Below are 25207 nucleotides of genomic sequence, written 5' to 3'. Positions count from 1 at the left end.
TGTCACTTCCAATCCAAGGAGCGAACGGGATAGTAGGGAGGTATGCTGCTGCCCTGCTGGACCAGTTCTCCAGTGAGCACCGGCGGGGAAACAGCAGGGTGGGTAAGTGCACCTTCCCCTGCCCTTAAAGTTATCCCCCTCCACCTTTGAACTGGCCCCCGGCAGTTCCATGCACATCCCTGTTCTGTAATTTTGTCTATCTGCATTACCATATTATGCAACTGTATCACATTGTTTACTATATTCATTGTTTACTATATTCAGGCTTACCTGGAAAACTAGGACAAAGCTTTCCATTTTTGCTTTACAGATTATAGAAAACTGAGGCCCACAGAGATTGTCTCAGGACTTTCCTCATGGCTAAAAACATGGATCTCCATTTTCTTGCTTGGGCCATAAATGATGTGCCTGTATATCAACACCTGCTTAAGCCTGCAGGCAATCTGAAATAGTAGCTCTGAAAACTGAGTTGCCCCACTGGCTTCTCTCTGTGTTACTTGCTCAGTTTCTGTCAATGATGTACTGAACTTGTATATGGAACTTCCTAGAGGGAGGCCCATGCAAAGGAGATCTTAGAGAATATGGCCACAAACTTCTCAAAAGGGAAAGAGTAGTCTTGAAAAGAGACTTGCTTTTGCCCTTTCTTTCTCCCTTTGTTCAAGTCCTAACAATCAGTAAGTATTGTTATGCCTGTCTCCTTTCAGAAATGAGAGCAAGAGATTCTAGTCAAATCTGTGAAACTACAGCTAGTATAGCAGCCAATTGGCTTTTTGTGCCATGCTCACACCATACTTTCTAAGTTCTCCTTGGAAAGATCCTCAGCAGCTTCCTCAGCCTGTCTGGCTCCCAGTACGTAGGTGTCTTGATAATCTTTGAGCAATTTCACCACCTCCAGGTGGTTAAACTGGATAGCATCATCCAAGGCAATGTTTCCCCACCTGCAGAGAGGGAAAGATATGAAGTGGTGGACCATGAAGATGACAGAATCACCTCCCACCACCCCCATCAGCCTCAAACAACCAACTTTGCTATTAAAATAGGGCAGCATCTCCAGTTCCAAGTACTTGCAATGGTTAACAATCCAGATCACTATGCTTCAAGCAGAGGAGGGGCCTACAGAACAACCAGCACTAGGTTATTTCAGTAAGTGAAGCACTACAGCGGATGATAACTCCCTTTTCCATTCCCACCAGACAATCTGACCTCACCAAAATATCTCTTGACAAATCTTTCTCAGTGGGATCTTTCAGACCTTAGCTTCAACCAAAACTAACCCACTTTCTCTTCCTAAAGTAAAGTTTATCAGGACAAACCACATGACAAGGCTATCTGGCATTTTATCTTTAGCTGTGGCAGTCCCTGAGCCCCAGAGGAAAGGAACAGATACTGCTTAGGAGCCTTCCTTTCTCCAGGCCATGGATTAACACTGCGGCAAGCTTAGGTTACACACACATACACACCCGTATCTAGAGAAAAGAGGCTGAGTTATAAGCCAAGACTTTAGCTAGAGTGTGTATGTCTTGCTGATGGAGTTGATACAAATTGTACATAATAACCTACAGCAGCTCTGCACAACTAGTGACTTACCAAGCTAAATGCAGTCCATCATCCACATATTGTGATCTGTCAAATTATTTAAGAATGCAAGAACAGCCCAGCTGCAACAGGCCCAAGGCCTATATAGTCCAGCATCCTGTTTCACACAGTGGCCCACCAGATGCCTCTGAGAAACTCACAGGCAAGAGATGGGCATGTCCTCTCTCCTGCTGTTGCTCCCCTGCAACTGGTATTCTTTCTTACTTCCATTCTGAGAACTGTCCATTTATACTTACCCTCTGATTCCTGTCCTTCAACCGGTTACCAATCCACACATGAACCTGTCCCCTTATCCCATGACTGCTAAGTTTTCTTAAGAGTCTTTGGTGGGGAATTTTGTCAAAAGCTTTTTGAAAGTCCGAGTATACTATGTCAACTGGATCACCTTTATTCACATGCTTGTTGACACTCTCAAAGGGCTGTGGATGAAGGTGGCCCAATTGACATAGTATACTAGTCAACCATCTTATTTTTTGCAGTCCCAGGCAGATAGGAAAAAAGCTAATAAAAATGGCTAGCAGCCTTGGTTGCGCAGGAGTGACTTGAGCAAAAAAACTATGTTTGTGATCATGTCTTTTCACTTTGGCCAAGGTTAGGGACAAGCAGGAGACCTTTCCTTTTTGCAGTCTACCACTCCTCACCTGTCTTTGACAAAAGGGTTAACTCTACAGGCCTCTACCAGGAACTTCACAACTTCTAGGTGTCCTAGGGGAGAATCACAGAATTAAAAGGGTTCAAAAGGAAATGTTACATTCTTCCCAAAGACAGGCCCATCTACCCACTCTGTCCTCTACAAATCAACCTATTTAATCTAAGCCACAGAGTTCCTTAGGCAGAGATGAGATGCACTGCAGAAAGGTGTTTACAAAGCAAATAGCTGATCACAGCAGTGAAGCATTGTTTGAGGAACAGAAAAGGAGTAAGGGTTCAACAAGGAAACCCACATTCTTCAGCTACAATTTATTGGCTGCCATCTGGAACACAAGAATTAGTGGAACACAGGAATCCTGCAGCTGGGGGAGCGTGTTGCAGAAGAAAGGTGTTGTGGCACATCTCTATACTGGAAACTTAAAAATATGCTAAAACCAATGTAAACGTCATGTTTCCCTCCACCCACCTAAAAAAGAAGCTCAATGCCTGAATAACTATAGTTTTGTGAGAGTGTTTCTCTGTTATAGGTTCCTTGCTTTGAGTTCCCAGAGTTCCTTGTTTGGGAACCATGACAGTGACACTCATATTAACCTGATTTAAACCTGCAGTACAGCCAGGTGCTCAAAGGAAATCCCTTGTGCTGTATTGTCTGGGAATGTTCCCAGTCAGAACTGAGCAAAGACAAGCATTACATTTCTTAGGCCTGCTTCAGAACCTTAGGAATCAAATGTCTTTGGGCCCAGGCAATGTGTCTGTTGGGAGATGTGTGCGGGAAGAGAGACTCTGCTTCTTCTTTATAAAGGAAGTATTGCATTTGTCTCTGAAGGTTCAGAGACAAATGTCTCTGAAGGTTCAGAATCTTCCATTCCCAGCTCTGAGGGAGGCCCCTTCTGTCCCAACCCACAGCATCTTACTGTTTGCATGGTGGATATCTCCCCCTCCTGGTGAATGCTTTTAACTGTCTTTATGCCCAAACCCTCTACCCTGCACTCAAAAGCCCTTGGAGGCCTTTAATTCTCCTGATGCCCCTCTGTCCCCAAAGCCATATCGTGCTTTTAAACATTCTGTTTTATTTAAACAGAAATGAAGTAACTTTGGTCTCCTTGAATTAGATTCATGCTTTATCATGTTTCCTCAACATCATGCAAAAGCCTCCCTTCAATGCCCCTCTGCATCCATGACAATGCATGGCACAATAGTTGTCGCATAAGTGACCTATTTGGGTGTTCTTCAAACTGGGGATGTTGTACACATGTACAGTGTCCCCAAGAACATGCCTGAAAGCTCCACCCTCACCATGACATATGTGAAACCCCACCTCGCCACCCCCACCTGGGCTATCCATTCTTACATTTCTCAGCAGAGATCAATCCTGTACTTGTGTAGAGGTCTTCCCCATGTTCAGAGCACTGGAGTCCCCCAATATTCTGCATCACAGAGAGACTTTCTCCAACTGTACCACCTTCATCTCTGCAAATGCTGTAAGCATGGAGAGCAACTGGTGTGGTGGGGGGCAGTTCACATACATGTCACCACAGGGGCTTGGCTTTCAAGTGCATTCTTGGGGATGCTGTATGCGAGTACACAAGTTTCCCAGTTTGCCTAACAACTTCTGAACAGGGTTAAAGTCCGATGTGCATGAGGGTCATGCAAGTCTACAGGTGGCCCTAGACCAAGTGTATGGAATAGTGAATCTTGACTCGTGTGTGTCCTCAGGCAGGCTACCTTCAGCAGCAGCTACATGTAGAGCTGTGCGGGAGTCATAGTCCTTCTGTTCCATGTTCATGGCCGACAAAGCAAATCTGGAGGGTAAGCAAGGAGAAGGGAGTCAAATGTGGTGCAGGATGAGTTCAGTGACATTCAGATCAGTCAACTCCCATAATCCCAAACCAAATGACACTGGGGCTGGGCATTATGGGAGTTGAAGTCCAATAACATTTGGGGACCTAATGTTGAGAATCCCTGAGTCAGAGGACTGTCACCTCAGCTAGTTTCTCCCCAGCACTAGCAGGCTCCTACCTCCTGAGGGCAGAGACATCACCACTATAGGCAGCAAACAGCAGGTTCACAACCGTCTTGTTCTGAAAGATAAGGAATAATGCTGTGCCAGTGTAACCTTTCCTAGAGCCAGGGCTGTTCATATTCTAGGATTAACTCACAGGGTATTCAACACGTTATTTGGTTTCAAGTCTTCACAGTCATGGAGGTATTTACAACCTACTAATGCAACAGTCATCCAACATTGCAACAGTCATCCAACATTGCAACAAACATGCAACCATCATCCATTACTGGGTTTGGAATACAACACCCACACCAAAAAAAGTTTGTTTAAAGTATCAATTTTATATGCATTATGTTCAATGCAGAATCCAGAGTCAAGTGTTCTTGACCTGCCCTAGGGTCCTCCAGTATAGAGTGCCCCTGTTATTATTATTTTTTTTACATTTATATCCCGCTCTTCCTCCAAGGAGCCCAGAGCGGTGTACTACATACTTGAGTTTCTCCTCACAACAACCCTGTGAAGTAGGTTAGGCTGAGAGAGAAGTGACTGGCCCAGAGTCACTCAACAAGTATCATGGCTGAATGGGGATTTGAACTCAGCTCCTCCCAGTCCTAGTCCAGCACTCTAACCACTACACCACGCTGGCTCTCATTACTGTTTACTCATTACACCTGATAATACCAATCACAGTACTGATGTTGACACAACCCCAACCCTGTGCTGTCCATGTACTTTTGGTCTGCCAGTGCTTCTCAATCCCAAGACATCATATCTTTTTTTTCAGCCCAAGCCCTACACATAAGCATATTTCTGCCAATCCCCTGCTATCAGGACCTGCAGCCCTGGACAGTCTTCCCAGCTGTCCATCTACTCCTTCCAACCTGATCTGCAGGGTTTGCTCCCCAGAGTTTCTCCTCTGGCCCTCTACCTTCAAATCTATCAGTGCCTTTCAGTCTGAGCAACTCTTTGCTTTCTTACTCTAACTTCATCTCCTTCACGGCGCGGATCCATCTTGCGGGTACAGTGCAGCAAGTTGTCATAGTTGTGGAAGTTGAAGAGTGAGACCAGTTCCTGGATAAATTGGAGTCAAGAAGCAGAGGGGTGAGTGGGAAATGGGGGAAAGGGGATAGATAAGGGCAGACACAATATATGACACTATAATGTAAATTGCTTAGATACATTTTCACTTGGAAACTGGCATATAAATAAATACTTCCTGAAGATTAAACACCACAGTCCTTTTATTCTTAGGACTTTGTATACTTTACAAAACAAAATAAAATAAAAATTCTGCACCAGAAGAGTTGATTTCTGCAATCGATATGGATTATTCAAATTTGTATCACTTTCCTCCTTTGCATAATTTATTCTGTGTTTGCTAGTCATATGTTGGCAAATTGCTGTAGAGGACACTGAAGCATGAAGACCTATCCTTTGGAAAACCACATCCATCCCATTCTCATCAGCTGAGAACTCCCGAGACATTGTCTGCAAAGTGCATGGAAATGTTTACAGCCATAATGGCCTCAATATTTTGCTTTATATCTTCATTAAAGCTGAGATTCTCAGGAGGGTAACTGATTAAGAGGCTGATAAGAATCAGCAGCAGCACAGTGAATATACTAGTCACAGGTTTTTTTTCAGGATAGCTTGACAGCTTAAGTGTAAACCTCCATTATAATAATTAATCCTATTCCTTGTTGTCTTGTGATCTTGTACGTATAAGGCTGTATGTATATACCTATATATTCTGCAAGTACAAGCATCAAAATGTATAGGAATATACATACAGCCTTATATGTACTTGACATATAGAGCCTGCAGATCACAAGACAAGAAGGAGTAGGATTAATTATTATAATGGAGGTTAACACTCAGCTGTCAAGCTATCCTGAAAAAAACCTGTGATCAGTATATTCACTGTGCCTGCTGTGTTTCCCATGAGCCAGAGGCAAATGCCATCAGCAAATGGCATTGTTGCTCTCTCATTTGCCTGGTCTCTTTGCTGTCTCAGGGACTAACTTAACATAACAGACTCAGTTCAGTTCAGCTACTAGGATTCTGAAGCCATGAGATCTTAAGGACTCATTATTCTCTGCAAATTCTGCTCCTTCTCTTGTGCCAGGGTCAAACTAAAAAAAATTTTTTTAAGGTTTCAGGTGTAATACTTTGGATCCAGACTCACTAGGCATGGGGATAAGACCATGTGCATGCAGAAGAGCCCAGGTTCAATCCTTAGTATCTCCAGCTAGGGCTGGGAAAGACTCTTGTCTGTGTTTTACCATTTTTACTTCACTCACTTTTATTATTTTATTCACAGGAAATTGAGGTGAGAGTGTGTCACCACCTCCAGTCTTCTGTTCATTTACTTTCACTGACCCCGTCAATGGCTTTGGCGATCTCTACCATTTGATGAATCTATTGATCTAGGAAACCTACCTGGCAAAATCCAATCCCTCGTGTGCTGTTTCCACCTTTATCCAGAGGAGGTGATAGACACATCACTCCCATGACGTTGGGCACTATCAGGAGGATGGCCCCAGAGACTGCAGATTTGGCAGGTAGTCCAACCTGGAGATGTGGAAGCAGAGGGAGGGAATTCGATGGAATGTGCAGTGAGCTAACTTTTGAGCATCACAGAACTCTTCCTCCGGCTTGATGTTAAAAGAAAAGAAAAAGATAAAAATGATGTTCCTAGCAGGGGATATGGTGGAAGCCTAGTTTGTAGTATGGTACCATATTAAAATGGTAATTCGGGAACTCTTTGCAGACATTATGTTAAATTCTCCTATATGCAAAAGAAAAACAACCGGATCAATGGAGCTGTACTCTTGCCTTCAGCAGTTGTCACTCTGATACAGCAGGAAAAAGGGGCTTAAGATGTATTGTTTCTTGGACAGCCAGAATGGCATTGTACAGGAGCAGCCACAGCACTGGCCCATCTGTGCAAATACTCAAAACAATGTATTGTGGCTGCATGCATTTAGTGGTGACAAGCTTTGAGCTCTCTTCACTTCCCATTAAGTTCTGGCCAGTTAAGAGGTGGTTGAGGAAAATGACTCAAAGTATGTTTTTCAGAAAGAAATGGTTTAGGGTAGAGGATGCAATGTGCAAATCTGAGAAGTGCACTTGGGTAGGAGGATCCCTTGTGATGTCACAGAGGATGCCAGGGCATAATCCTCAGATAACTGACTTGCATTGACAGCTGTGAAGTGCAAGTCAAGAGGTGTGCTCTCCAACATGCTATGCTACATCATAAGAGGCCTGGGGTCTGCCTGTTGCATCTCAGGTTTCTGCAAGTTGCAGGGTCCAAAAGTCTTCCTCTGGCCACAAGTACCCAATACAATCATGCATCATTCCAGTCCACAGTTATATAATCACACACATTGGTCTGCCATCTTGATATTCTGACTTGCTTGAAGATCTGTGCACAATCAACCCATAGTGTGGTAGAAATCATGCAAGTTGGCTATGCGTCGGTGTGCAGAGCACATACAGCCCTGTCCAAGGCATAAGGTTAAATTGAAACGTGCTTAAGCTTGCCAGTATGTATGTCTCAGCCTTCTGTTTCCTACATGTAGATATGCTAAATGAGGCTGTTCTCACGAGCTGACTAGCCCAGGCTAGGGCAGGCTGCTCATGTGGAGCGCTGGGATCCACACGGATCTCGGCACTGCTGCCCAGCCAAACCTTACTTTTAAGCCTGGCTCTTAGCCAAGGTTAAAGGGAGCAATTGCTCCCTTAACCTAGCCCCTTAACCTGGGATTGTGAAACTCCTTGGGCTGCATGCAGCTTGAGGAGACAGAGAGACAGGTGCCTAGAGCGCATGTCTGACAGGACATGCACCACGCTTGGTGTGTGGTGCATTGTGGGATTCCTGGAGGCTGGGACACACCACCCTGACCTCCAGAGATCTGTGCCAATCAGTGCAGTGCAGATTGTCCGGGAGCATGCTCCACACTCCCAGCAACGTTTTCACTGATGTCTGGTGGGGTGGAAAGATAGGTTTGGAACAACCTTCCCCCGACCTGGTTGTGTGAATACCTTTCATGTCCCCTGGCTCCTCTTTGTTTTTCCATAAAGTAATGGGGATCCTGTTCATCTAAGGGTTCCAACAATCCTCCTATGAGAGAGTGACCCCTGCTTGTAGTGATCAGCCTCCCCTCCCTCTAAAGAGTTAACAGGGAGGGAGAGAACCCTTGTCTCAACTGACAGGCTGGTGAACTCCAGAGCAGCCAATCAGTACACCAGGTGGGTGGGATCTAGAGAACAGTTGCTGGGAATTCTGGGAACAAGAAGGGTGGTCTTTGTTGGAGAGAAGTGCAAGCGGAAAGGCTTAGTGAGGGGCAGTGGAGTTTTGCTCCCTCATGGTCTAAGCCAGCATGGAGGTTTATCTCATTGAATAACTCTGTAGATCCTTGAAAGAAAGGATTATAGGAAGCTTGATGTTCACCAGGAATTGGGTGAGTTCAAGGGAAAGGGAATTCAGCATAGGGAACAGTTTGTTTAGTCAGACTGTGCATTAGGAGCTTATACATCTTTGTATGTGTGTGCTTTTGCATATTCTATTACTGCTCTATTATTGTTTAACAGTAACTTAATTAAAATAAGAAGCACTAGCCTACACCCACCCTACCTAGGGTGTTGCAAAAGACTTTATAAACATTTACGAGTGCCTAAGGCAACCTATTTTTGTAGCCTACTAAGTATTTTTGAGTGTATCTAAGAAAGCTAGAAACCTCAGATGGAAGCAGTCTGTAGTAACAGAATAAAACTGGTTTTTGTTCTTTTCCTTTTACAAGCCTCTCAGAGTTGGTTTTTACCTCAGGAAAAAGCGGAGAGGGGATTTATCTGGTGCAAAAGCGTCCTCAAGTGCTCAGCAATCAGTTTTTCTCATCCCATATAATCTTACATGTGGAAGGGTTTTTTCTTTTTCTTTTAAATCCAATAACAAAATAAAGATTCCACCCCAAGCCCAGGGAGGTTCAAGCTCTGTTGATAAGAGGGGTGGTGGCAGCGGCAGCATTTTAATTCTACCGGAAATATAGATTACTTTTAGGGGAAGCCTAGCCAGGCAGCTCACCAGGGATGATTCAGCACTTTCCCCCCTCACGTGAGCTATTCTGAGACAAAGGCTTTAATCCGCTACACTTCTTGTTCTTCTGGGAGAAGAACACAACTCTTCTCCCAGCAGTGTAGCACACTGCTAGCTCATACATACAACCCAGCCAGAGAACAACACAAACTTACATGAAAGGCAAACTGTCCTGAGAAGTCGTACATGCCACACGAGTGCATGAGGCTAAGGGTGTTGCGGACAGCTTCATCACTCAGCACACACTCGCCTGTGATAGGGCAGATGCCACCATTAGCCAATGTGGCTGCCATGACACTGCCAGACTCACAAGTCACTTCCACAGAACACAGCTGTGGGTTATGATAAGAAACAAAGGAAATAAGGTTACTACCATATTGTAATAAAGAACAGCCCAAGAACCAGGATTCAGAGCTATGACTAAGACCCAGAAGTGGGTTCCTGGACTCCTGTAGGGAGTTACTTGCTCTGCATTTCAAATCACATGTAATTATTTCTCAAGAGCATTATTTCTCAAAAACACAAGAGATTGTTTCTCAAGACTAGAAATATAATAATATTAATAATACTATTAATAATAAAATAATAATAATAATAATAATAATAATTATTATTATTATTAACGATATAACTGGTTATTTTTTAAGCAAAAAAAGCACTACAACAAATAATCTTAAAGCACATTGCTTGTTTGCAGTGTAATCTTGAATTTGTGCAAAAGTTGTTGTTTTTATTAGTTGTCTCCTCCCACTGAAATCTGAGCTGGAATTCTTGATCGATAACAAATATGCTTTTAAAACAGATCTTCAAGGATGGGCTCCAAAAAGCACCTCACCTGGAAGTACAAGTCAAGGGCTGCCATCATGTCCACACCTTGAGGAAAACACTGAGATGCAGGAAAGACAGAGAACAATGCCATGTCAGACACTGGAAAGAATGGAACAATACCTTTGATCCCAACTTGAGACATCTTACCAAGCAACCCAAGATGGTCTTTATCTTGTTTTCTGGAGCACTGTTCCAAAAACACCCCTCCCTTCCCTTTTCCTTGTTACCTTTTTGTCTTTGAGATAGTACCCAATGGCATAATTCCGGTCTCCTGTTTCCTTTTCTGACTGGAACCTATAAAGAGACATACAACCTTTTGGCTCTTCAGGCTCCAGGTGTCATGTCTGCATTAAATGCCACACCTCTAGAGTACAATTCAGCTGAAAAATAGCCCTATTTCCCATCTTACATGCAATATTAATCACATTCACAAGTTCAAAACCAAGCACATCACAAACAAAACAAGCATTCGTTGCACCTCTTATGAAAGCAATGTTGAATGTTAATCTACAGAACAATCTACTGGACTTACGTGGTATTGCTGAATCCCACATACTCATGTCCTGCCATCTTTTTCAAATAATCCAACACCTAGAACAGAAACAAGAGCAGTGTCTTCACGAAGTATCAGCAGGTAAATTGGGATGTTTCCTGGAGCAGAAATCTTTAGTGTGTTATCATATTAGAGAGATTGTTCTGCTTGGATCACACAGCTAGCTCAAACCCTAATTGGGTCTTCCAGAAATATTGCTGCCACTCTACAATTTAGCTGGAGATAGGTAACACTTGAAGGTAAATCCTGTGCCCTGAAAGCTTCTCACCCTTCTGAGCAATTACACACCAACTCCTAAGGGATTCTGGGATTCTGGAAGCAGAGACTGGATCAGAAGTCAGGACCATATTGCAAAGGAGACAGAACTTAATAGACTATTGCTGTCAGTGAGTAATTTTCCCCAGGCTAGGCCTACCCCCTGGACTTTGAGAAACCGCAAAAGGGAGTCTTGACAGTTGAGAAGCAAAGGCCAAACTCACGTAGTCAAACTTCTCAGCTTTCTTGCGGCCCATCTGAAAGAAAGAAACAAAGAGAACCGAGTTGTATTCTTGTGTGCCTTTGGTAGACTTCAGCACAGATCAGTCAGGGGCAGGACACCCCAGATTTCGTCTCTAATGGACATAAAGAGCCTTAAACTAGGGATGTGCGTGAACCAGTTCAGCGCTCCCTTTTTGGAGTGCCGAACCAGTTCGGAAGCCCAGCATTAGAGCTGGTTTGTAGGTGGAGGAGGGTGCTCTTAGCTGCCCCACTGCTTTCCCCCACCGGTGCTCTCCCCACAAACTGTTGCTGTTGGGCTGCAGCATACCTGCCCGCAGCCCCGGTATGCATCCTACCGGAAGTGGCCGATGTGCATGCCGTGCACAAGCGCATCGGCCACTTCCAGTAGGATGCACATTGGGGCTGCAGGGAGGTATGCTGCAGCCCCATGGCAATGATTTTTGGGGAGAGCGCCGGCGGGGGGAAAGTGGCGGGGCAGGTAAGAGCACCTCCCCCACCCCTTAAAGCCCCCTCCACCTCCAGAGAGTGCACGAACCTGTTTGTGCATATCCCTCCCATAAACTGGATCCAGACAGCCCTGAGAGGAAGGGGAGGCTGAAGGCAGTAAGGGTATGGCAGCTGTTGTGTACTTTACAGGTGCATGTTTATATCTGCTTTATTTAATGAGCAAATAAAAATATCTATCACATTAAATATTGCTAAAATTAGTGTATCATAATTGTACATATAGTTGAAGAAAAGGGGAAAGTAATCTAAGAACGAGTAACTGATCAAGTAAACATTATAGAGCACTTCTAAAATTAGGGAATTCAATTGTGTAATACTCTTTTTATGATATCGCAAATCTGAATTCTTCGCTTCAAAGCGGGAAAGGAAGGATGCAACACAATAAGGTATTTTGTAGAAAGCTATTATTCAAATTTCAAGTAGCATTTTACCCACTCTAAGATTTATATTTTGATTTGCTTTTGTGGCTGTGTGTCAGGACCCACTGTGCTTTGATGATGATGATGATGATGATGATGATGATGATGAATTCAATTTCTATACTGCCCTTCCAAAAATGGCTCAGGGTGGTTTACACAGATAAATAATAAATACATAAAATGGATCCCTTTAATCTGCAGACAACACAATTTACTTGGTAGTTGCTGAGGCCAGCATGGCTATTTCTTTAAAAGATAACATGTGCTCACTTACCTGATCATCCCTGGGGAGGGGGTCTCAGCCCCACAGCTAATCTTTGGAGGGGCTCTAGCCCCCGTTGCCACCCCCCACTCAGCCAGTCTTAGGAGGGGCAGCCCCACTGCCACCATGGACTTAGACCTAGCATAACAGCCAAAGGATTAAGGATGGTGTAAAGCTTGGATACATGAGGGATTTGGAGATGGATGAGAAGTGTTTTGAATTTAGTCCTAAATATGGATCTGATGTAAGAGACCATTCACATCTGGATGTGAAAGGGGTCCTTGACTTTGGTTCAAAGTCTGTGAAACTTGGACTTGATCAGAACAAGAATGATCTGATAAGAATGATATTATGTTAGCAACAGGAGGCTAACAATGACAATAAATTCCCATCCTCCCCAGAGTGGGGAGTATGACTATGAGCTTCCTTCCTTCTGTGCTATCAAGTGCAGAGCAGCTTAAGTCCACCTATGGAAGGAGAAGTGTTGGGTGCCTTACCTTGATGAGAGAGCTGATGATGATGGCCCCTGCATTCACCATAGGATTGTGGGGAATCCCTGGATTGGAAAACATCAATTAAGGCAGGACCACTCAAACGTTGCCTTTCCAGGTCTAGACAAAGCTTATGGCCCTCCCAAGGATATCACAGAGTGTATACACATCTACAGATTGCTAGCATCAGTCGCCCTCATGGAGAATCTCCCTGGATCATTGTCTCTGATTTTTCAGTTTGGCTTCAGATTATGAAGTCTTTTAATCTCATTGTGGAACTCCGACCCCATCATTTCTGTGATGAGTGATGCAAACTCTTTTATATGTTCATGTCACCAAGCAGTAATTGCTAGTTATGTGTGAACTTGCCAAGACAAAATTAATTATAATCATAAGGTAAATGGGCAAGGGATTCCAGGCTGCAGATACCTTCATGACCTTAAAATTGAGAGTAAAATGGATTGGTAAGGAATTCTTACCTCACCTAGCAATTATTACTGTCTCCACAGACTTACCTTGCACAGTTTGCAAAGTCTGGTTTAAGGTCAAAAGGATTGGGGAGACAAAAACCATGACAGAGAGAGAGATGGCCACTAGAATACCATTAACCAAGGTGACATGTCAGCCTTGAAACAAAGGCCATCCTTCCCTTCATTTCATAGTGATATTCATGAGAAAAATGAGAGAATAGCTTATTCAGAGAATGATGGTCATCCCTGATTGAGAAGAAATATAATCATTTCTCTAGCATTTTTGCTATACAAAGTGCTTGACAATATCTTTTAATTGCCATTACTCTCACAACCACTTTGAGAGACGCAACGGGCCATTCCACATGCATAACTGGGTTTGCCACCCAGTGTACTCTTGATAGGGAGTTGCAGCCTGGCTCTTGAACTGAGTGTATCTGTATGATCCACATGTTTCCAAAGATGTAATGGTCTCATTCACATCATTAGTTTTAGTTGTACACCAAAAAAATGTAATATGCAAAGGAACCCTGCAAGAGATAGTGACATGCCCAAGGGAAACTCCATGAGTTGGGCAAGTGGGAATTTGAACTTTCTTCTGCTTTTGGCAAGCCCAACCCAAGAGTGGATTCCTCTCTACCACTTGTCCATTCTTGGTTATCTGGAGTCCCTCTCACCTTCCTCATTCAGAGAGAGTTTGTCATAACGCAGGCCGCTGGGTTCTTTGCCCACATACTTATGCACCCGTTCTGTACCCAGCTCACTGACAGCAACAGCGTATTTCAGGGGCTTGACACAAGACTGCAGACAGAAGGGGGTCTTGGTGTGGCCCATGGAATGCCTGGGGAGAGATGAGGAGAGAGCATGAAAGAGAGGAGACTCCATCACACTCATGATAAAGCCCTATGGCAGGGTGGCCAACCTCCTTGGCAAACCACAACCCAGGTCCGATAAAGGAGACAACGCCTCTGTAGTGCACACTGTACAAGACATATGAAGCCCCCCTTACCTTGTGTGACTTTGCCTCCGATCTGAAGCTCAGTACTGGAGATATAGGCAGCAGAGCAGGACTAAAGACTCCTGCCATAACCTGATGCACGAGCTCTCTATCTACTCCACGTTCAGCGGGTCCTACTCCCAAAGAAGTATGCATAGGATTGCAGCCTTAAGTGCAGATAAGCTGTCCCTAACACATGACCTGTCCCTAACAGTTGACTTTAAAGGCTAAGCTGAAGACAGATCATCCTGGAGGGAATCTATCTATGTGGTCGCTAACAGTTGACACCTACTTGACGGCACTTAATCAACCAACCCACCAACACACACACACACACACACACACACACACACACACACACACACACACACACACTCACTCTCTCTCTCTCTAGAGGTCAAAATTCTGTTTACTCCTTGATTCACATTTGGTAGGACTGCACAAGGCTACAAGGACCCTTATCCTATGGTCCAAGTATATGCTAGTCTTTCTAGAAAAGGTGTTATCATTATGCACCCAGCAAAGTTCTGTAGTGGAGGTGCAACTTTCTCTGTTTCCTGTCCCTTAATTTTCAGCCCCACTTCCACTCACCGTTGTCCATCTACTGTGCAAAGTGATACACCCCAGATGTCTGGGTTGCACTTTGCCAGCTGTGGGATGTAGTTCGCCACCTATAACAGGGAAAGAAAAGTCAGTCCCAAAGTTAGCAATGGGAGCATGCACAGGGAAGCAATTATTCTCCACCCTTGTGCTCAACAATCTGCCCACCTGACTGAGGGCAGCACTTCCCTTGACTGAATATCCCTAGAATGTCCATATTATGTTGCACTCGCTTTTTCTTCCTGCAGTAAGTTCCAGTAGGAAACTTATTTGATCAGTTTTCTTGTGTGGAGTGAGTATTACAGAATTACTGTAGTATCAGTTCATTCACAGAGCTGTGTTTGTCATATCTGTTGCTTCAATAGCTGTGTTTTTGTAATACCTGTTAATTAACAGCTCTGTGTTGAACCTATGGGAGCAAGCAAGCACCAGACAGACACTAAGGTTGTTCTCATGACCAGAGATTCCCAAGTAGAAGAGGGTTCACCCAGGAATCTCTGGTCATATATGTGGCATTGGGAGTCCTCTCAACCCCGCAGCTCTGAGCCTGGATAGCAGCTATCCTGGCTAAAAGTGAGGTCGGAGGAAAACAGAGCCTGTCCTACCTCTTCCTTGGGTTGTCTGTTTCACTGTCTCTTGTAAACTTCTTCCAGGTGGCCAGCGGCCATGCTTACCATAAAGTTCTGAAGATTGTGACTCCAGGGAGATGAGCACTGTTTCTGTACTGAAGGCTGCCTCTCTGCTGCTCATGCAGTGCATTGTGGGATTCTGGACCCAACTCAGTTCTCCCCCTGACCCCCGCCCCACCTTTCAATCTTGGCTAAGAGATAGTTCATGCCGTTTGTGTGGGTGTGTGAGTGGCAGAGCCATGAACAGGCTTTGGGAGCAGGAAGGTAGGATCCTGTCTTCCCTCCAGCTCCACCCCCAGTTTGGTCATGTGAACAAGCCCTAGATTCTGAGTACCCAGAATGTTGGGAGGCAATATGCTAAAATCATTGTAAACCGCTTAGAGAGCTCCGGCTATAGAGCGGTATATAAATGTAAGTGCTATTGCTATTGCTATTGCTAGATCTGACATTCTTTCATGGTATCTGGAATACCATGGAATGCCTGGAATCTATCACCTGAGACAGCTGCTTCAGTCTACCTAATTACAGGGCCTCCTCCCACATCATTCTGAGTATGATAGACACTGATGTGTGTGTGTTTTAATCATAGAACATGTCTTGAAGGTGAGAGAAAGGAATGACTTGTTTTTTATTTTGTCTCTTCTGTACACTGCTAGTTCTTTCTACCTTGCCATCCACAAGTCCTTTGGTGCTCTCAAAGATTTGGTCCATGTGAGTCGTGAACGCCTGGAAGTCAGGGATGACAAATTTCTTCCGAAAGGCCTGGGTTAGCAGGACAATATTGCTGCTCACACACCTGAGGGTGGAACGGATAGTTGGAAACATGGGTGTGGGAGAGTAACACAAGTGTGTATGGATAACTGGACATAAGAGGAAGAGGGAATGGAAAGGTCTATTTACACATTGTCCACCTACAATCCTCCTTTATCCTGGAAGTCAGCAGGTCTGACTAGGGGCCAAACTAGACATTACTTTAAGCATGTGCTATGTCGTATATGTATTTATTCTGTGTAAAATAGTGCATGTGCGTGGGAGACCTGATCCAGGCTGGGACTGAAGGGAGGGGAGAGCTTAAATGCTTCACCCCCACCACAGCCCCAATGCGGGGGGACCTTGGCATGCATGGGCTATTTTTGAGGTGCTTTATTCAAACATATCAGCCAAACATTAGGTTTACTATTCCAGTTGAACAATAGCAGCCATGGTACTGTCATTCTACCCCAACACACCTGACTGCGGTTCATACCTCCGGAAAAGGTCTCGGTCCAGCATTCCTCCGGTGCTGGGCTCCTGCGCTGCCTTCCACATCAGACTCATGCAGTCACGAAGGCGTGGATCTGAGGTCCAAAGGCCAGTACCCTGCAAGGCCTGAATTGAGAAGATGACATGAACACATGGCAAAGAGGTTGTGGCAGCTATAGCCGGGTAAGGTTGGGTGCATTAATGTATGAAGGACTTCCAGACACTGTTTGTTTTTCCACTCAGAGGGATTATGCAGTCAGCCACTACGAATCTACACAGATCATAATGTCTCAGCAAGCATTTCCATTGTAAGGGAATAACTGTTTCCCAGCACTAAAACCATTTAAAAAAAATGCAATTGCTGGGAAATTGTGGCCATGCCTGTACCACACACAAATTGGTTCGAGTCATTCCCTCTCCGCAGAAACACTAGGGAATTGTCATTTTGTGAGGGAGGAGGGGCAGTAGGGATCACTCACAAAGAATTCTTAACACCCATAGCAAGCTACAAGTTCCAGGATTCTTAACTATGACAGTTAAAAGTGGTATAAAGCTGTGATATAGATATATCCACAAATGTGGGGTGTTTTAGGTTAATCCATTCCTTGATCCAGGCCAGCTTTTGAATGAGGCTTTAGTTACTTGTCCTGGAGTAGAGGGGTGAGGCTAACAGCCAGCAGCAAGAGCACTGAAAAGCAGCCTGCACTTGCCTCTCTGTACATAATATCTAAACTATTCATATTCCTGATTCCACTCCACTGCCTTGTCCTTGCATATCACAACTATTTCCTCTGGATTCTACAAGATGCTTGTTCTAGAAGCTGCAGTTATTGCCATGTTTTGCTCTGGGAACAGTTGTCATGCTCATGTCAGTGCATGAGGACCCACATGACAGCAAATAATGCTGCAAAGTTCCTCCTCCACCAGGCTGGCACCATTTTGAGTGCCCCTACCATCAGGAATTAGGTTTTCTGTTTTTTCCCCCTTCAGCTCTAGCACATGTCTTGGGCAGCATGGGAAGAATGGCTTACCTCGCCCATTCACCATGTAGTAAGGATAGCCCCTCTTATCCATTATGTGGGACATCAGAAATCACTTGCTGTCCTACAGGACATCACTACAGATATATCTATAAATCTATATTGGTTGTATACCACTTTAACTAGCATGACTTCCCCCAAAGAATCCTGGGAATTGCAGTTTGGTGAGAGTGCTGAACATTCTGTAAGATATCCCTTGCCCAATTGCAGAACTACAGTGCTTAAAATTCCTTGAGGAGAGGGGAATGATTAAAGTAGTTCATCTATGGTGTGCATATGCCCTAAGAGGGAGAAATGCTGCTTCCTGAGAAAAGAACATTGTCTAGAAATGCCTTGAGAGAGATAAGGATCTCCATTAAGATCTAGACTGACTGTAAACACGTGGGTGCCCTTCGAGGTATTCCCTCCTTCGAAGGGTGAAAAGATCACATCATTTCCATACATATTATTCAAAAATATACTGATCTAAACAGCAACATTCATGGTAACTTAATGTGTAGACTGCTTCCCTCATAAACATGGACTAGGGCCATTTTACATACACAGTTGCCTGTACTAGTGGCCACAGCTACTGTTAAACAGTTTGTGAGGAGCAGGCTCCCCACACGACTGTGGCAGTTTCCACCTCACCACTACAAATCCTCCTTTTCAGTGAGATGCTAACTGAGAACTGGTTGACACTGCCAGGACTGCAGAGGGAGCACTCTTGTACCCATATATTTGCCACCAGTGTGGGCAGTTACATGTTTAAAACGGTATGAAGTGATTATAAGCAAGGATGACATCTTACAGGCTATTGTTGTATTCAGGCACCAACCCCCCCAGGTACATAACATACCAGTAATTAAGGGTGCACTTCTTGTGTTTCAAATAAGGCTTTTCACTGTAGAGCACAAAGAGAAGCTCATTGTCTCGGGATGGGGTGGGGATGCTAAAGGCAAAAATTGCATTTGAAAAACAGACATGCCCTTCATAACTGACACTGGTATATGTGTGTATTTTGTGCTCAGACAGCTGTAGCCAAGTCACACTATCTCCGGCCAAGCACTCTTGACTTGGTTTGAAAGTGTGTCTTGTGGTTGCCTAGCAATCAACCTCACAGCATCTTGTAGAACCGAAATGGCTGACTTGAACAGAAATTTAGATTTGTCAGCCACAGGTGGCAGCATTACTATTGTGGGTGGCAACCTATATGCATGTGCACTTGGTGATGCACCAGAGACAAATTTCTTTAAGATTATATCTTCAGTTTTAATGTGGCAAAGCCAGCTTTGCTGCCATTTATCATGTCCTGGGTGTGTGGGGGAAACTTGAAAGAGGAGTTGTGCAAGTCAAGATATGTATCATATTTACCTGAATAGAAGGCAACTCTGAATTTGAGATGATGCCTTAAAAGACAGAGGTTAAATACAGGCTATACCTGCATTTACCCAAAAGAAAGAGAATTCCAAATTCAAGAGGACCCCCCTATATTTGACCCCTGCTAACTGAGCAAAGAGGCACCTTTGCAGTGGTGACTGAACTGGCCCTATCCATCCCCAGCACAGCATCCCTCCAGTGGCTGTTGCTGGTGTCTATCTAATGTTTAGTTTTTAGATTGTGAGCCCTTTGGGGACAGGGAGCCATTTTATTTATTTCTATGTAAACCGCTTTGGGAAACATTTATTGAAAAGTGGTATATAAATATTTGTTGCATTCATATATTTAACAGCAAAGAACTGGGGGGAATCTCATCTTGTAAATATGGTAGCAGCTCCTCCTCCTGTCCTTCCAACTGGCCAGTGGGTTTTCTCTCAAAGACCCCTGCAATGATGTCAAAGTCTTTTATGTTCTTATGGATGACTTCATGGAGGAGAGGTCTATCAATGGCTACTAGTCGGAGGGCTGTGGGCCACCTCCAGCCTCAAAGGCAGGATGGCTCTGAGTACCAGTTGCAGGGGAGTAATGGCAGGAGAGAGGGCATGCCCTCAACTCCTGTCTGTGGCTTCCAGCGGCATCTGGTGGGCCACTGTGTGAAACAGGATGCTGGACTAGATGGGCCTTGGGCCTGATCCAGCAGGGCTGTTCTTATGTTCCTATGTTTTAGAGAAAATCCATTCACTGGTGGGAGGAAGAGGATCTGCCACCTACCTCTCTGTCCACCCACTGCTGCCTACCCAGTATGCTTGGGGTGTGTAGGGACCCAGTGGTCAATGGAGGGTAGAGATCTAGGAAAGAGCACTTTGCAAGCTGGTGCCAGCCCTAGTTCCAACTAAACAATCATGAATTCTGTGATCCAAGAAATCTACCCTACTTATTCACCCACCCCTCAGGGACTTTTAGGAGTGGAGCATCTTACACTGGTGAATTTGTGAATGGAGACACATTCCTGTCCCTCAGCTACTGTGTAGAACAGAAGGTCACCAAGACGCGGCAGCATCCCATTCTCTGACAGATCCCTGGAGAGAGATGAAAGTCACTACAGAGGACAGCTGACCTTTTACACTTGATTGTAAATGCCTGGAAGGAGGAAGCATGATCAAGAAAGGCAAAAGTCCTAGCTCCAGAAAGGACCAGAGAACATGTTCCTTTGATAGGCGTGGGTCATCATCACATACTTATTTTGTTTTCTGCTTCCATTTCAAAGTCCCATCTCCTCTCATTTTTCAACTCTCGGACACCAAGACTTGTCAAATGCCACAATATCACAAATGTGCCTTATAACTGGAAATACTTGAGATGCAAATCGGGTTGTGGGCAGGACTTGAAGGCTCTCCTTCTAGCTCCTCTCTGCCATAAGCCATCAGACACCCCTTCTGTTGCTCCAATTTGGAAAAGAACCCCAAAATCCAAGTATCTGCTATGCTCCTCTCATACCCAAAGTCAGAGTGAAACCTAAAGATGTTGGCTTCAACTCCTTTTGCCTGCAAAGTTCTAGATTCTGCTCTTTACTGCCTTTGTTCTGGGACTGTGGTTTCATAGGTCCAAAACATAGATTTAGGCATGCCCTGAGTAGTGTAATACTGTATGCCCTTTCTTCATTCTTTGGCTCTTAATCCCCAAAGGGATCTGTCCCTTCCATACACTTCAGCAATACTTCCATATCTTGATTTACCAATATTAAATTTCTAAAGTTGAAATATGTGGATATATTGAAGCTGGCTGGCTACGCATTAGCTAGGCTTAGCAGTTTAGATTCATATTTTTCTGTCTTTCTACCAGATACCCAAGGTGGCTTATAATGCAAACTCACGTTAAAACACAAAAAGTAAAAACTAAATCTTAAAAAACAAATAGACAATACATGAACAACATAAAACAACCAGGAAATAAACAATCAAACCTATCTTTAGATATTACAAGATGCTCTAAGGGAATTTCTTTCTCTTTTAAAACTGGGTACCTCCAGTGACTGTTGCTGGTGTCTATCTTATGTTTCTTCTTAGATTGTGAGCCCTTTGGGGACAGGGTTCCATCTTATTTGTTTATTTCTCTGTGTAAACTACCCTGAGCAATTTTTGGAAGGGTGGTATAGAAATCGAATAAATAAATAAATAAATAAATAAATAAATAAATAAATAACCCTTCCATATGGACAGGGGGAGCCACAAAACAGGTCAATCTCCAATTCCTTATAAACTGGCTAGTAGAAAGAGAGTTATTCTATGTATAGGTCTCTGGCTATATTTTGGCCATTAATGTTCAAAGAATTAAAATATATATTCCAGTTACCCATATAAGCAATTTCTAATTTCCCTCCTTTGCCTACATTAGTAAATTTTATCAACAGTGCACCCTATGTTCCTCTTAACTAATTCACTAGGTAAGTAAAACAGGTTTTCATGAAGATACTTCCAAATACTAATTATTATCTTACAGTTTTGATCCTTTTCCCATTCTAATACAAACTTCTGTTCAACAAAAGATCGGTCTTAACAAAATATCATAGCATTTTTTTTAGCACATATCATAATTCAAAGAGTGGTTATTTTTCAAGAAGATATATCTATTCAATTATATTCAGCCCAGACAGACAGAACCCTTAGGAATTTGTTTAGAATTTTCCATTCTATCTATGATAAATTCATCTTGTGCCATTTGAAAATATCCTCCTTAGTTTACTTTAGAATTCAGCTCAAACAGAATTCTGCTCAGTCTTAAAATCTATAGGCATGGCAATGTTAATAGCCAGATATTTTATATTTTAAAGACACTGAAAATGCTACGGGAAACTTCCTCATACAGTGGCATAATCAAAAGCACTCAGATTCTAGAAAAATATTTTTCCCCAAATAAAGTTTTAAAGATTTTTTCAAAATGGAACCAGAATTGGGAGAAAAAGGTGGGCGTCATTAGCTAACAGTGATGCTACCGACACTATTATCTACATTTTATATCCCGCTCTTCCTCCAAGAAGCCCAGAGCAGTGTATTACATACTTAGGTTTCTCCTCACAACAACCCTGTGAAGTAGGTTAGGCTGAGAGAGAAGTGACTGGCCAGAGTCACCCAGCAAGTCTCATGGCTGAATGGGAATTTGAACTCGGGTCTCCCTGGTCCTAGTCCAGCTAGGCTCCAATACATGCCAATATAATACTAACCAATACATGCTCTTCATCACATTCATGTATTTACATTCCAAATGGATCTTCAAATTTCAGTTGAAGTAATGCCTGGAGGAGGGAAGAAGCACTGTAGCCATAGCAACTTGCTGTTTGTGTGTTGGGAAAAGGGGAATAGACAGGGGAATAGATTTCTACTCCCCACCAGGGGCATAGCAAGGTTGGAGTGGGCCCAGAGACAAGATGAGACAAGCTCAGCTCATGAAGTAAAGAAATCTTAAATGAGGCTGAATAGTGGTAACAAAAAGCATAGTAAAATTTAGATAGATAGATAGATACTATGTGCCACAATAGTACATCATCCTAAATTATTTTTAAAAAGGTTTTGTAAATTGTGGACAATGCAAGTCATTTCATGGTACTAGAGAAAGACAAGCTTTTCTGGTAGCTCCAAGTCTTAACACTCACATCAGTTTCGGAGGATGAATGCAAGTGAAGGAAGCCCAGGTGGGTGCACAGCTGCGGGAGTCAGTCATGTGACTTGCCTCTGGGGGGGCTCCCCAAGGCAGTGGACCCCCAGACAACTTTCTCCCCTTGCCCTATGATAGTTAAGCCCCTGCTCCCCACAACTTAATAGTCACTTCACATTCCTTGCACAATTAAACATGGGTTTAAGAAAGGACTCTCTTTCTAAGGACTCTCTGCTCAGAATAAATTTATTTCCATAGTATCTGAAATATAAATTTCTAGCTCTTAAACTAGCACAGAAGCAGGACAATTTATTTATTTTCATGCTTCCTTCTGAGTAGAATGCAATTCTGATAGAACAAGGATGTTTCTATGGCAGCCAGCTTGTCTACTGGGAGTGGCATCAGAACATGCCTTCTGACTGATATGAGTAGAGACACTTAGCATCTTAAAGATGTTTCATGCTGGGAGGAAAATCACCAACTCTACAAACAGGGATAGAAAGAAAGACAAACATTAACTAGCCATACACTTGAAAGTCTTAAATCTTGGTGTCTTTTTTTCTTTGGATGGATAGATCTTTGAGTGTGGAAGCATAGGTTGTAGACCTACTGGTAAGTGCGTCATACTCATAACTCATACAACAGTGATCAGGATACTGCTGCAAACCTAAACACATGTACAAAGAAAGCCTCATTGAACAGTAGGACTGACTTCTGGGGAGGCACACATTGGATTGTGTATCACATGCCTCTATGTTATACAGGTTTTATTTTCACCACGCCTCCTTTGACTGGAAACTCTCTTCAGAGTGGCAAGTTCTGCAAGCTGGCTATGAAGAGAAATAAAAGCAGGTGGCAGAATTTGTGCACAGATGTGAATCGAGATATTTGTGCGCAACCTGGGACAAGTGCTGGGTCATATGTGTGGGAAAGTTCACTAGCACAAACAAAGGGTTGCTGGCTGCTCTGTAGGGAAGGCAAGAATTTTGGGTGAGTGGAGGAGCTTAAAATGATGTACGCAATTCCTGGCTGGGCAGAACCCCCAGATTCCCACATCGACATCACTTATGCACATCATCATTACACCACAGCTATTTGACATATGGTTCATGCATCCCTTACTGGTCTGTAAGCTGCAGCTGTTGGTGACGGCCATTCATGAGTGCCTCCCTGCCTTGAGCCGAGTATCTGGCTCGGCTAAAGCACATGGAAAGTGGCATCTCCAAATGGTGACGTCCGGCTCCTTTTCTCCACTGGTGCTGAATCTCACGAGGCTGCAGGACTCCTGGTACAACCCTGATGGAGCGCATAGTTGTAGTGTTGAGCCTCCTTCTAAGCCCGGAGAACTTAAAATCATCTGATGCTAGCAGTGGACTGTAGTAGCTGGAGAGGGAGTGGGTGGCTTCCCTCGGCCCTTTAAGAGCGAAGCATCCGAGTATCCGTTTACAAATGCAGGCAGGAGAAGTGACAAGAAGTGGGAAAGGTGATGGGCAGTGACTCTAACCAATCAGAAGACGACAAAAAAGATGCAAATCAACGAGGGAGGAAGGGAGGGTCTTTGTGTGCTCTCCTACGGGTTGTTCCTCCAGGTGAGTCATAAGGAGATGCAAACAAATATTTAAAGGCGTTTAGAGTTGTATATTCATGACACACCCCTTTGTCTCGAGTTGAATCAAAACGGAATAAGCATGGCTAAATTCTTTCGCATTCATAATCACTGCCATGGATTAGAATCCCAATTCTGTTCAGAAACACAGTGGGGTGAAATGACACACTTACTTTAAAGTGATTCTTTATTTACTGCTTAATCATTCTCCTCTTGTTTAAAAGAGGGCAGTTATAGGTGTGCAAGTTTTCTTTCTTGTGCCAATGCTGCTGTGCTTTTTTTCATACAGATATTTAGCAAATCAAGCATTATCTGTTATTTTAGCTATGAATAAGAGTAGCCTAATCTATAAAATCTACGAATTTCCAGGCTCCTGATCTTTAAGACATCATTGATAGTTGGAGCATGTTGTACTAATTCAAGGATGCATATTCTTATCTATGTTGCATTGCAGCACATTCTTCATCAGGTGGTCAATTGTTTCTTACATGGAGTCTTGGTTTTCAATTCCTTCCCCTGCATGAACCTTGTTACCTGGGAATGCTAGAGAAACACAAAGCAATCTTCTTTCCACTGGGACACAGCTGAATTGCTGTTCATTTCCCTCCATATGTTACAAACAATTTCCTAGAATTTCAAATCCATTTATTTTGGAACAGAAAAGAGGCTGGGCTGGGGGAAGATATAATTGTATATATGTTGCATTTT

At 43.6% G+C, this 25207-nt stretch overlaps 1 protein-coding gene across 2 annotated transcripts; it reads right to left on the bottom strand.

Moving 5' to 3' along the window:
- Positions 1 to 93: 93 nt before the first annotated feature.
- On the bottom strand, positions 94 to 24375 carry GLS2 (glutaminase 2). 2 transcript variants are annotated; one of them, XM_053299490.1, is made up of 18 exons: positions 24016 to 24375; positions 20222 to 20321; positions 16848 to 16969; positions 16268 to 16397; positions 14964 to 15043; positions 14053 to 14216; positions 12912 to 12970; positions 11208 to 11240; positions 10708 to 10766; positions 10403 to 10469; positions 10183 to 10233; positions 9503 to 9679; positions 6692 to 6823; positions 5231 to 5323; positions 4267 to 4328; positions 3973 to 4049; positions 2238 to 2301; positions 94 to 938 (listed from the first exon to the last, which is right to left on the bottom strand). In XM_053299490.1, the coding sequence occupies exons 1-18, from the start codon at positions 24201 to 24203 to the stop codon at positions 782 to 784; spliced, it is 1815 nt and encodes a 604-aa protein (XP_053155465.1). In that variant the 5' UTR covers positions 24204 to 24375; the 3' UTR covers positions 94 to 781. The 2 variants fall into 2 exon arrangements, with proteins under 2 accessions (XP_053155465.1, XP_053155466.1); XM_053299491.1 differs by lacking the exon at positions 20222 to 20321 and having other exon boundaries at positions 96 to 938; positions 24016 to 24141.
- Positions 24376 to 25207: the final 832 nt, after the last annotated feature.

Source organism: Hemicordylus capensis, chromosome 2 (assembly GCF_027244095.1).
Source record: "Hemicordylus capensis ecotype Gifberg chromosome 2, rHemCap1.1.pri, whole genome shotgun sequence".
NCBI classification, from domain to species: domain Eukaryota; kingdom Metazoa; phylum Chordata; class Lepidosauria; order Squamata; family Cordylidae; genus Hemicordylus; species Hemicordylus capensis.
Note: the sequence above shows the minus strand (reverse complement) of the source record. Positions and strands in the feature narration are given on the sequence as shown.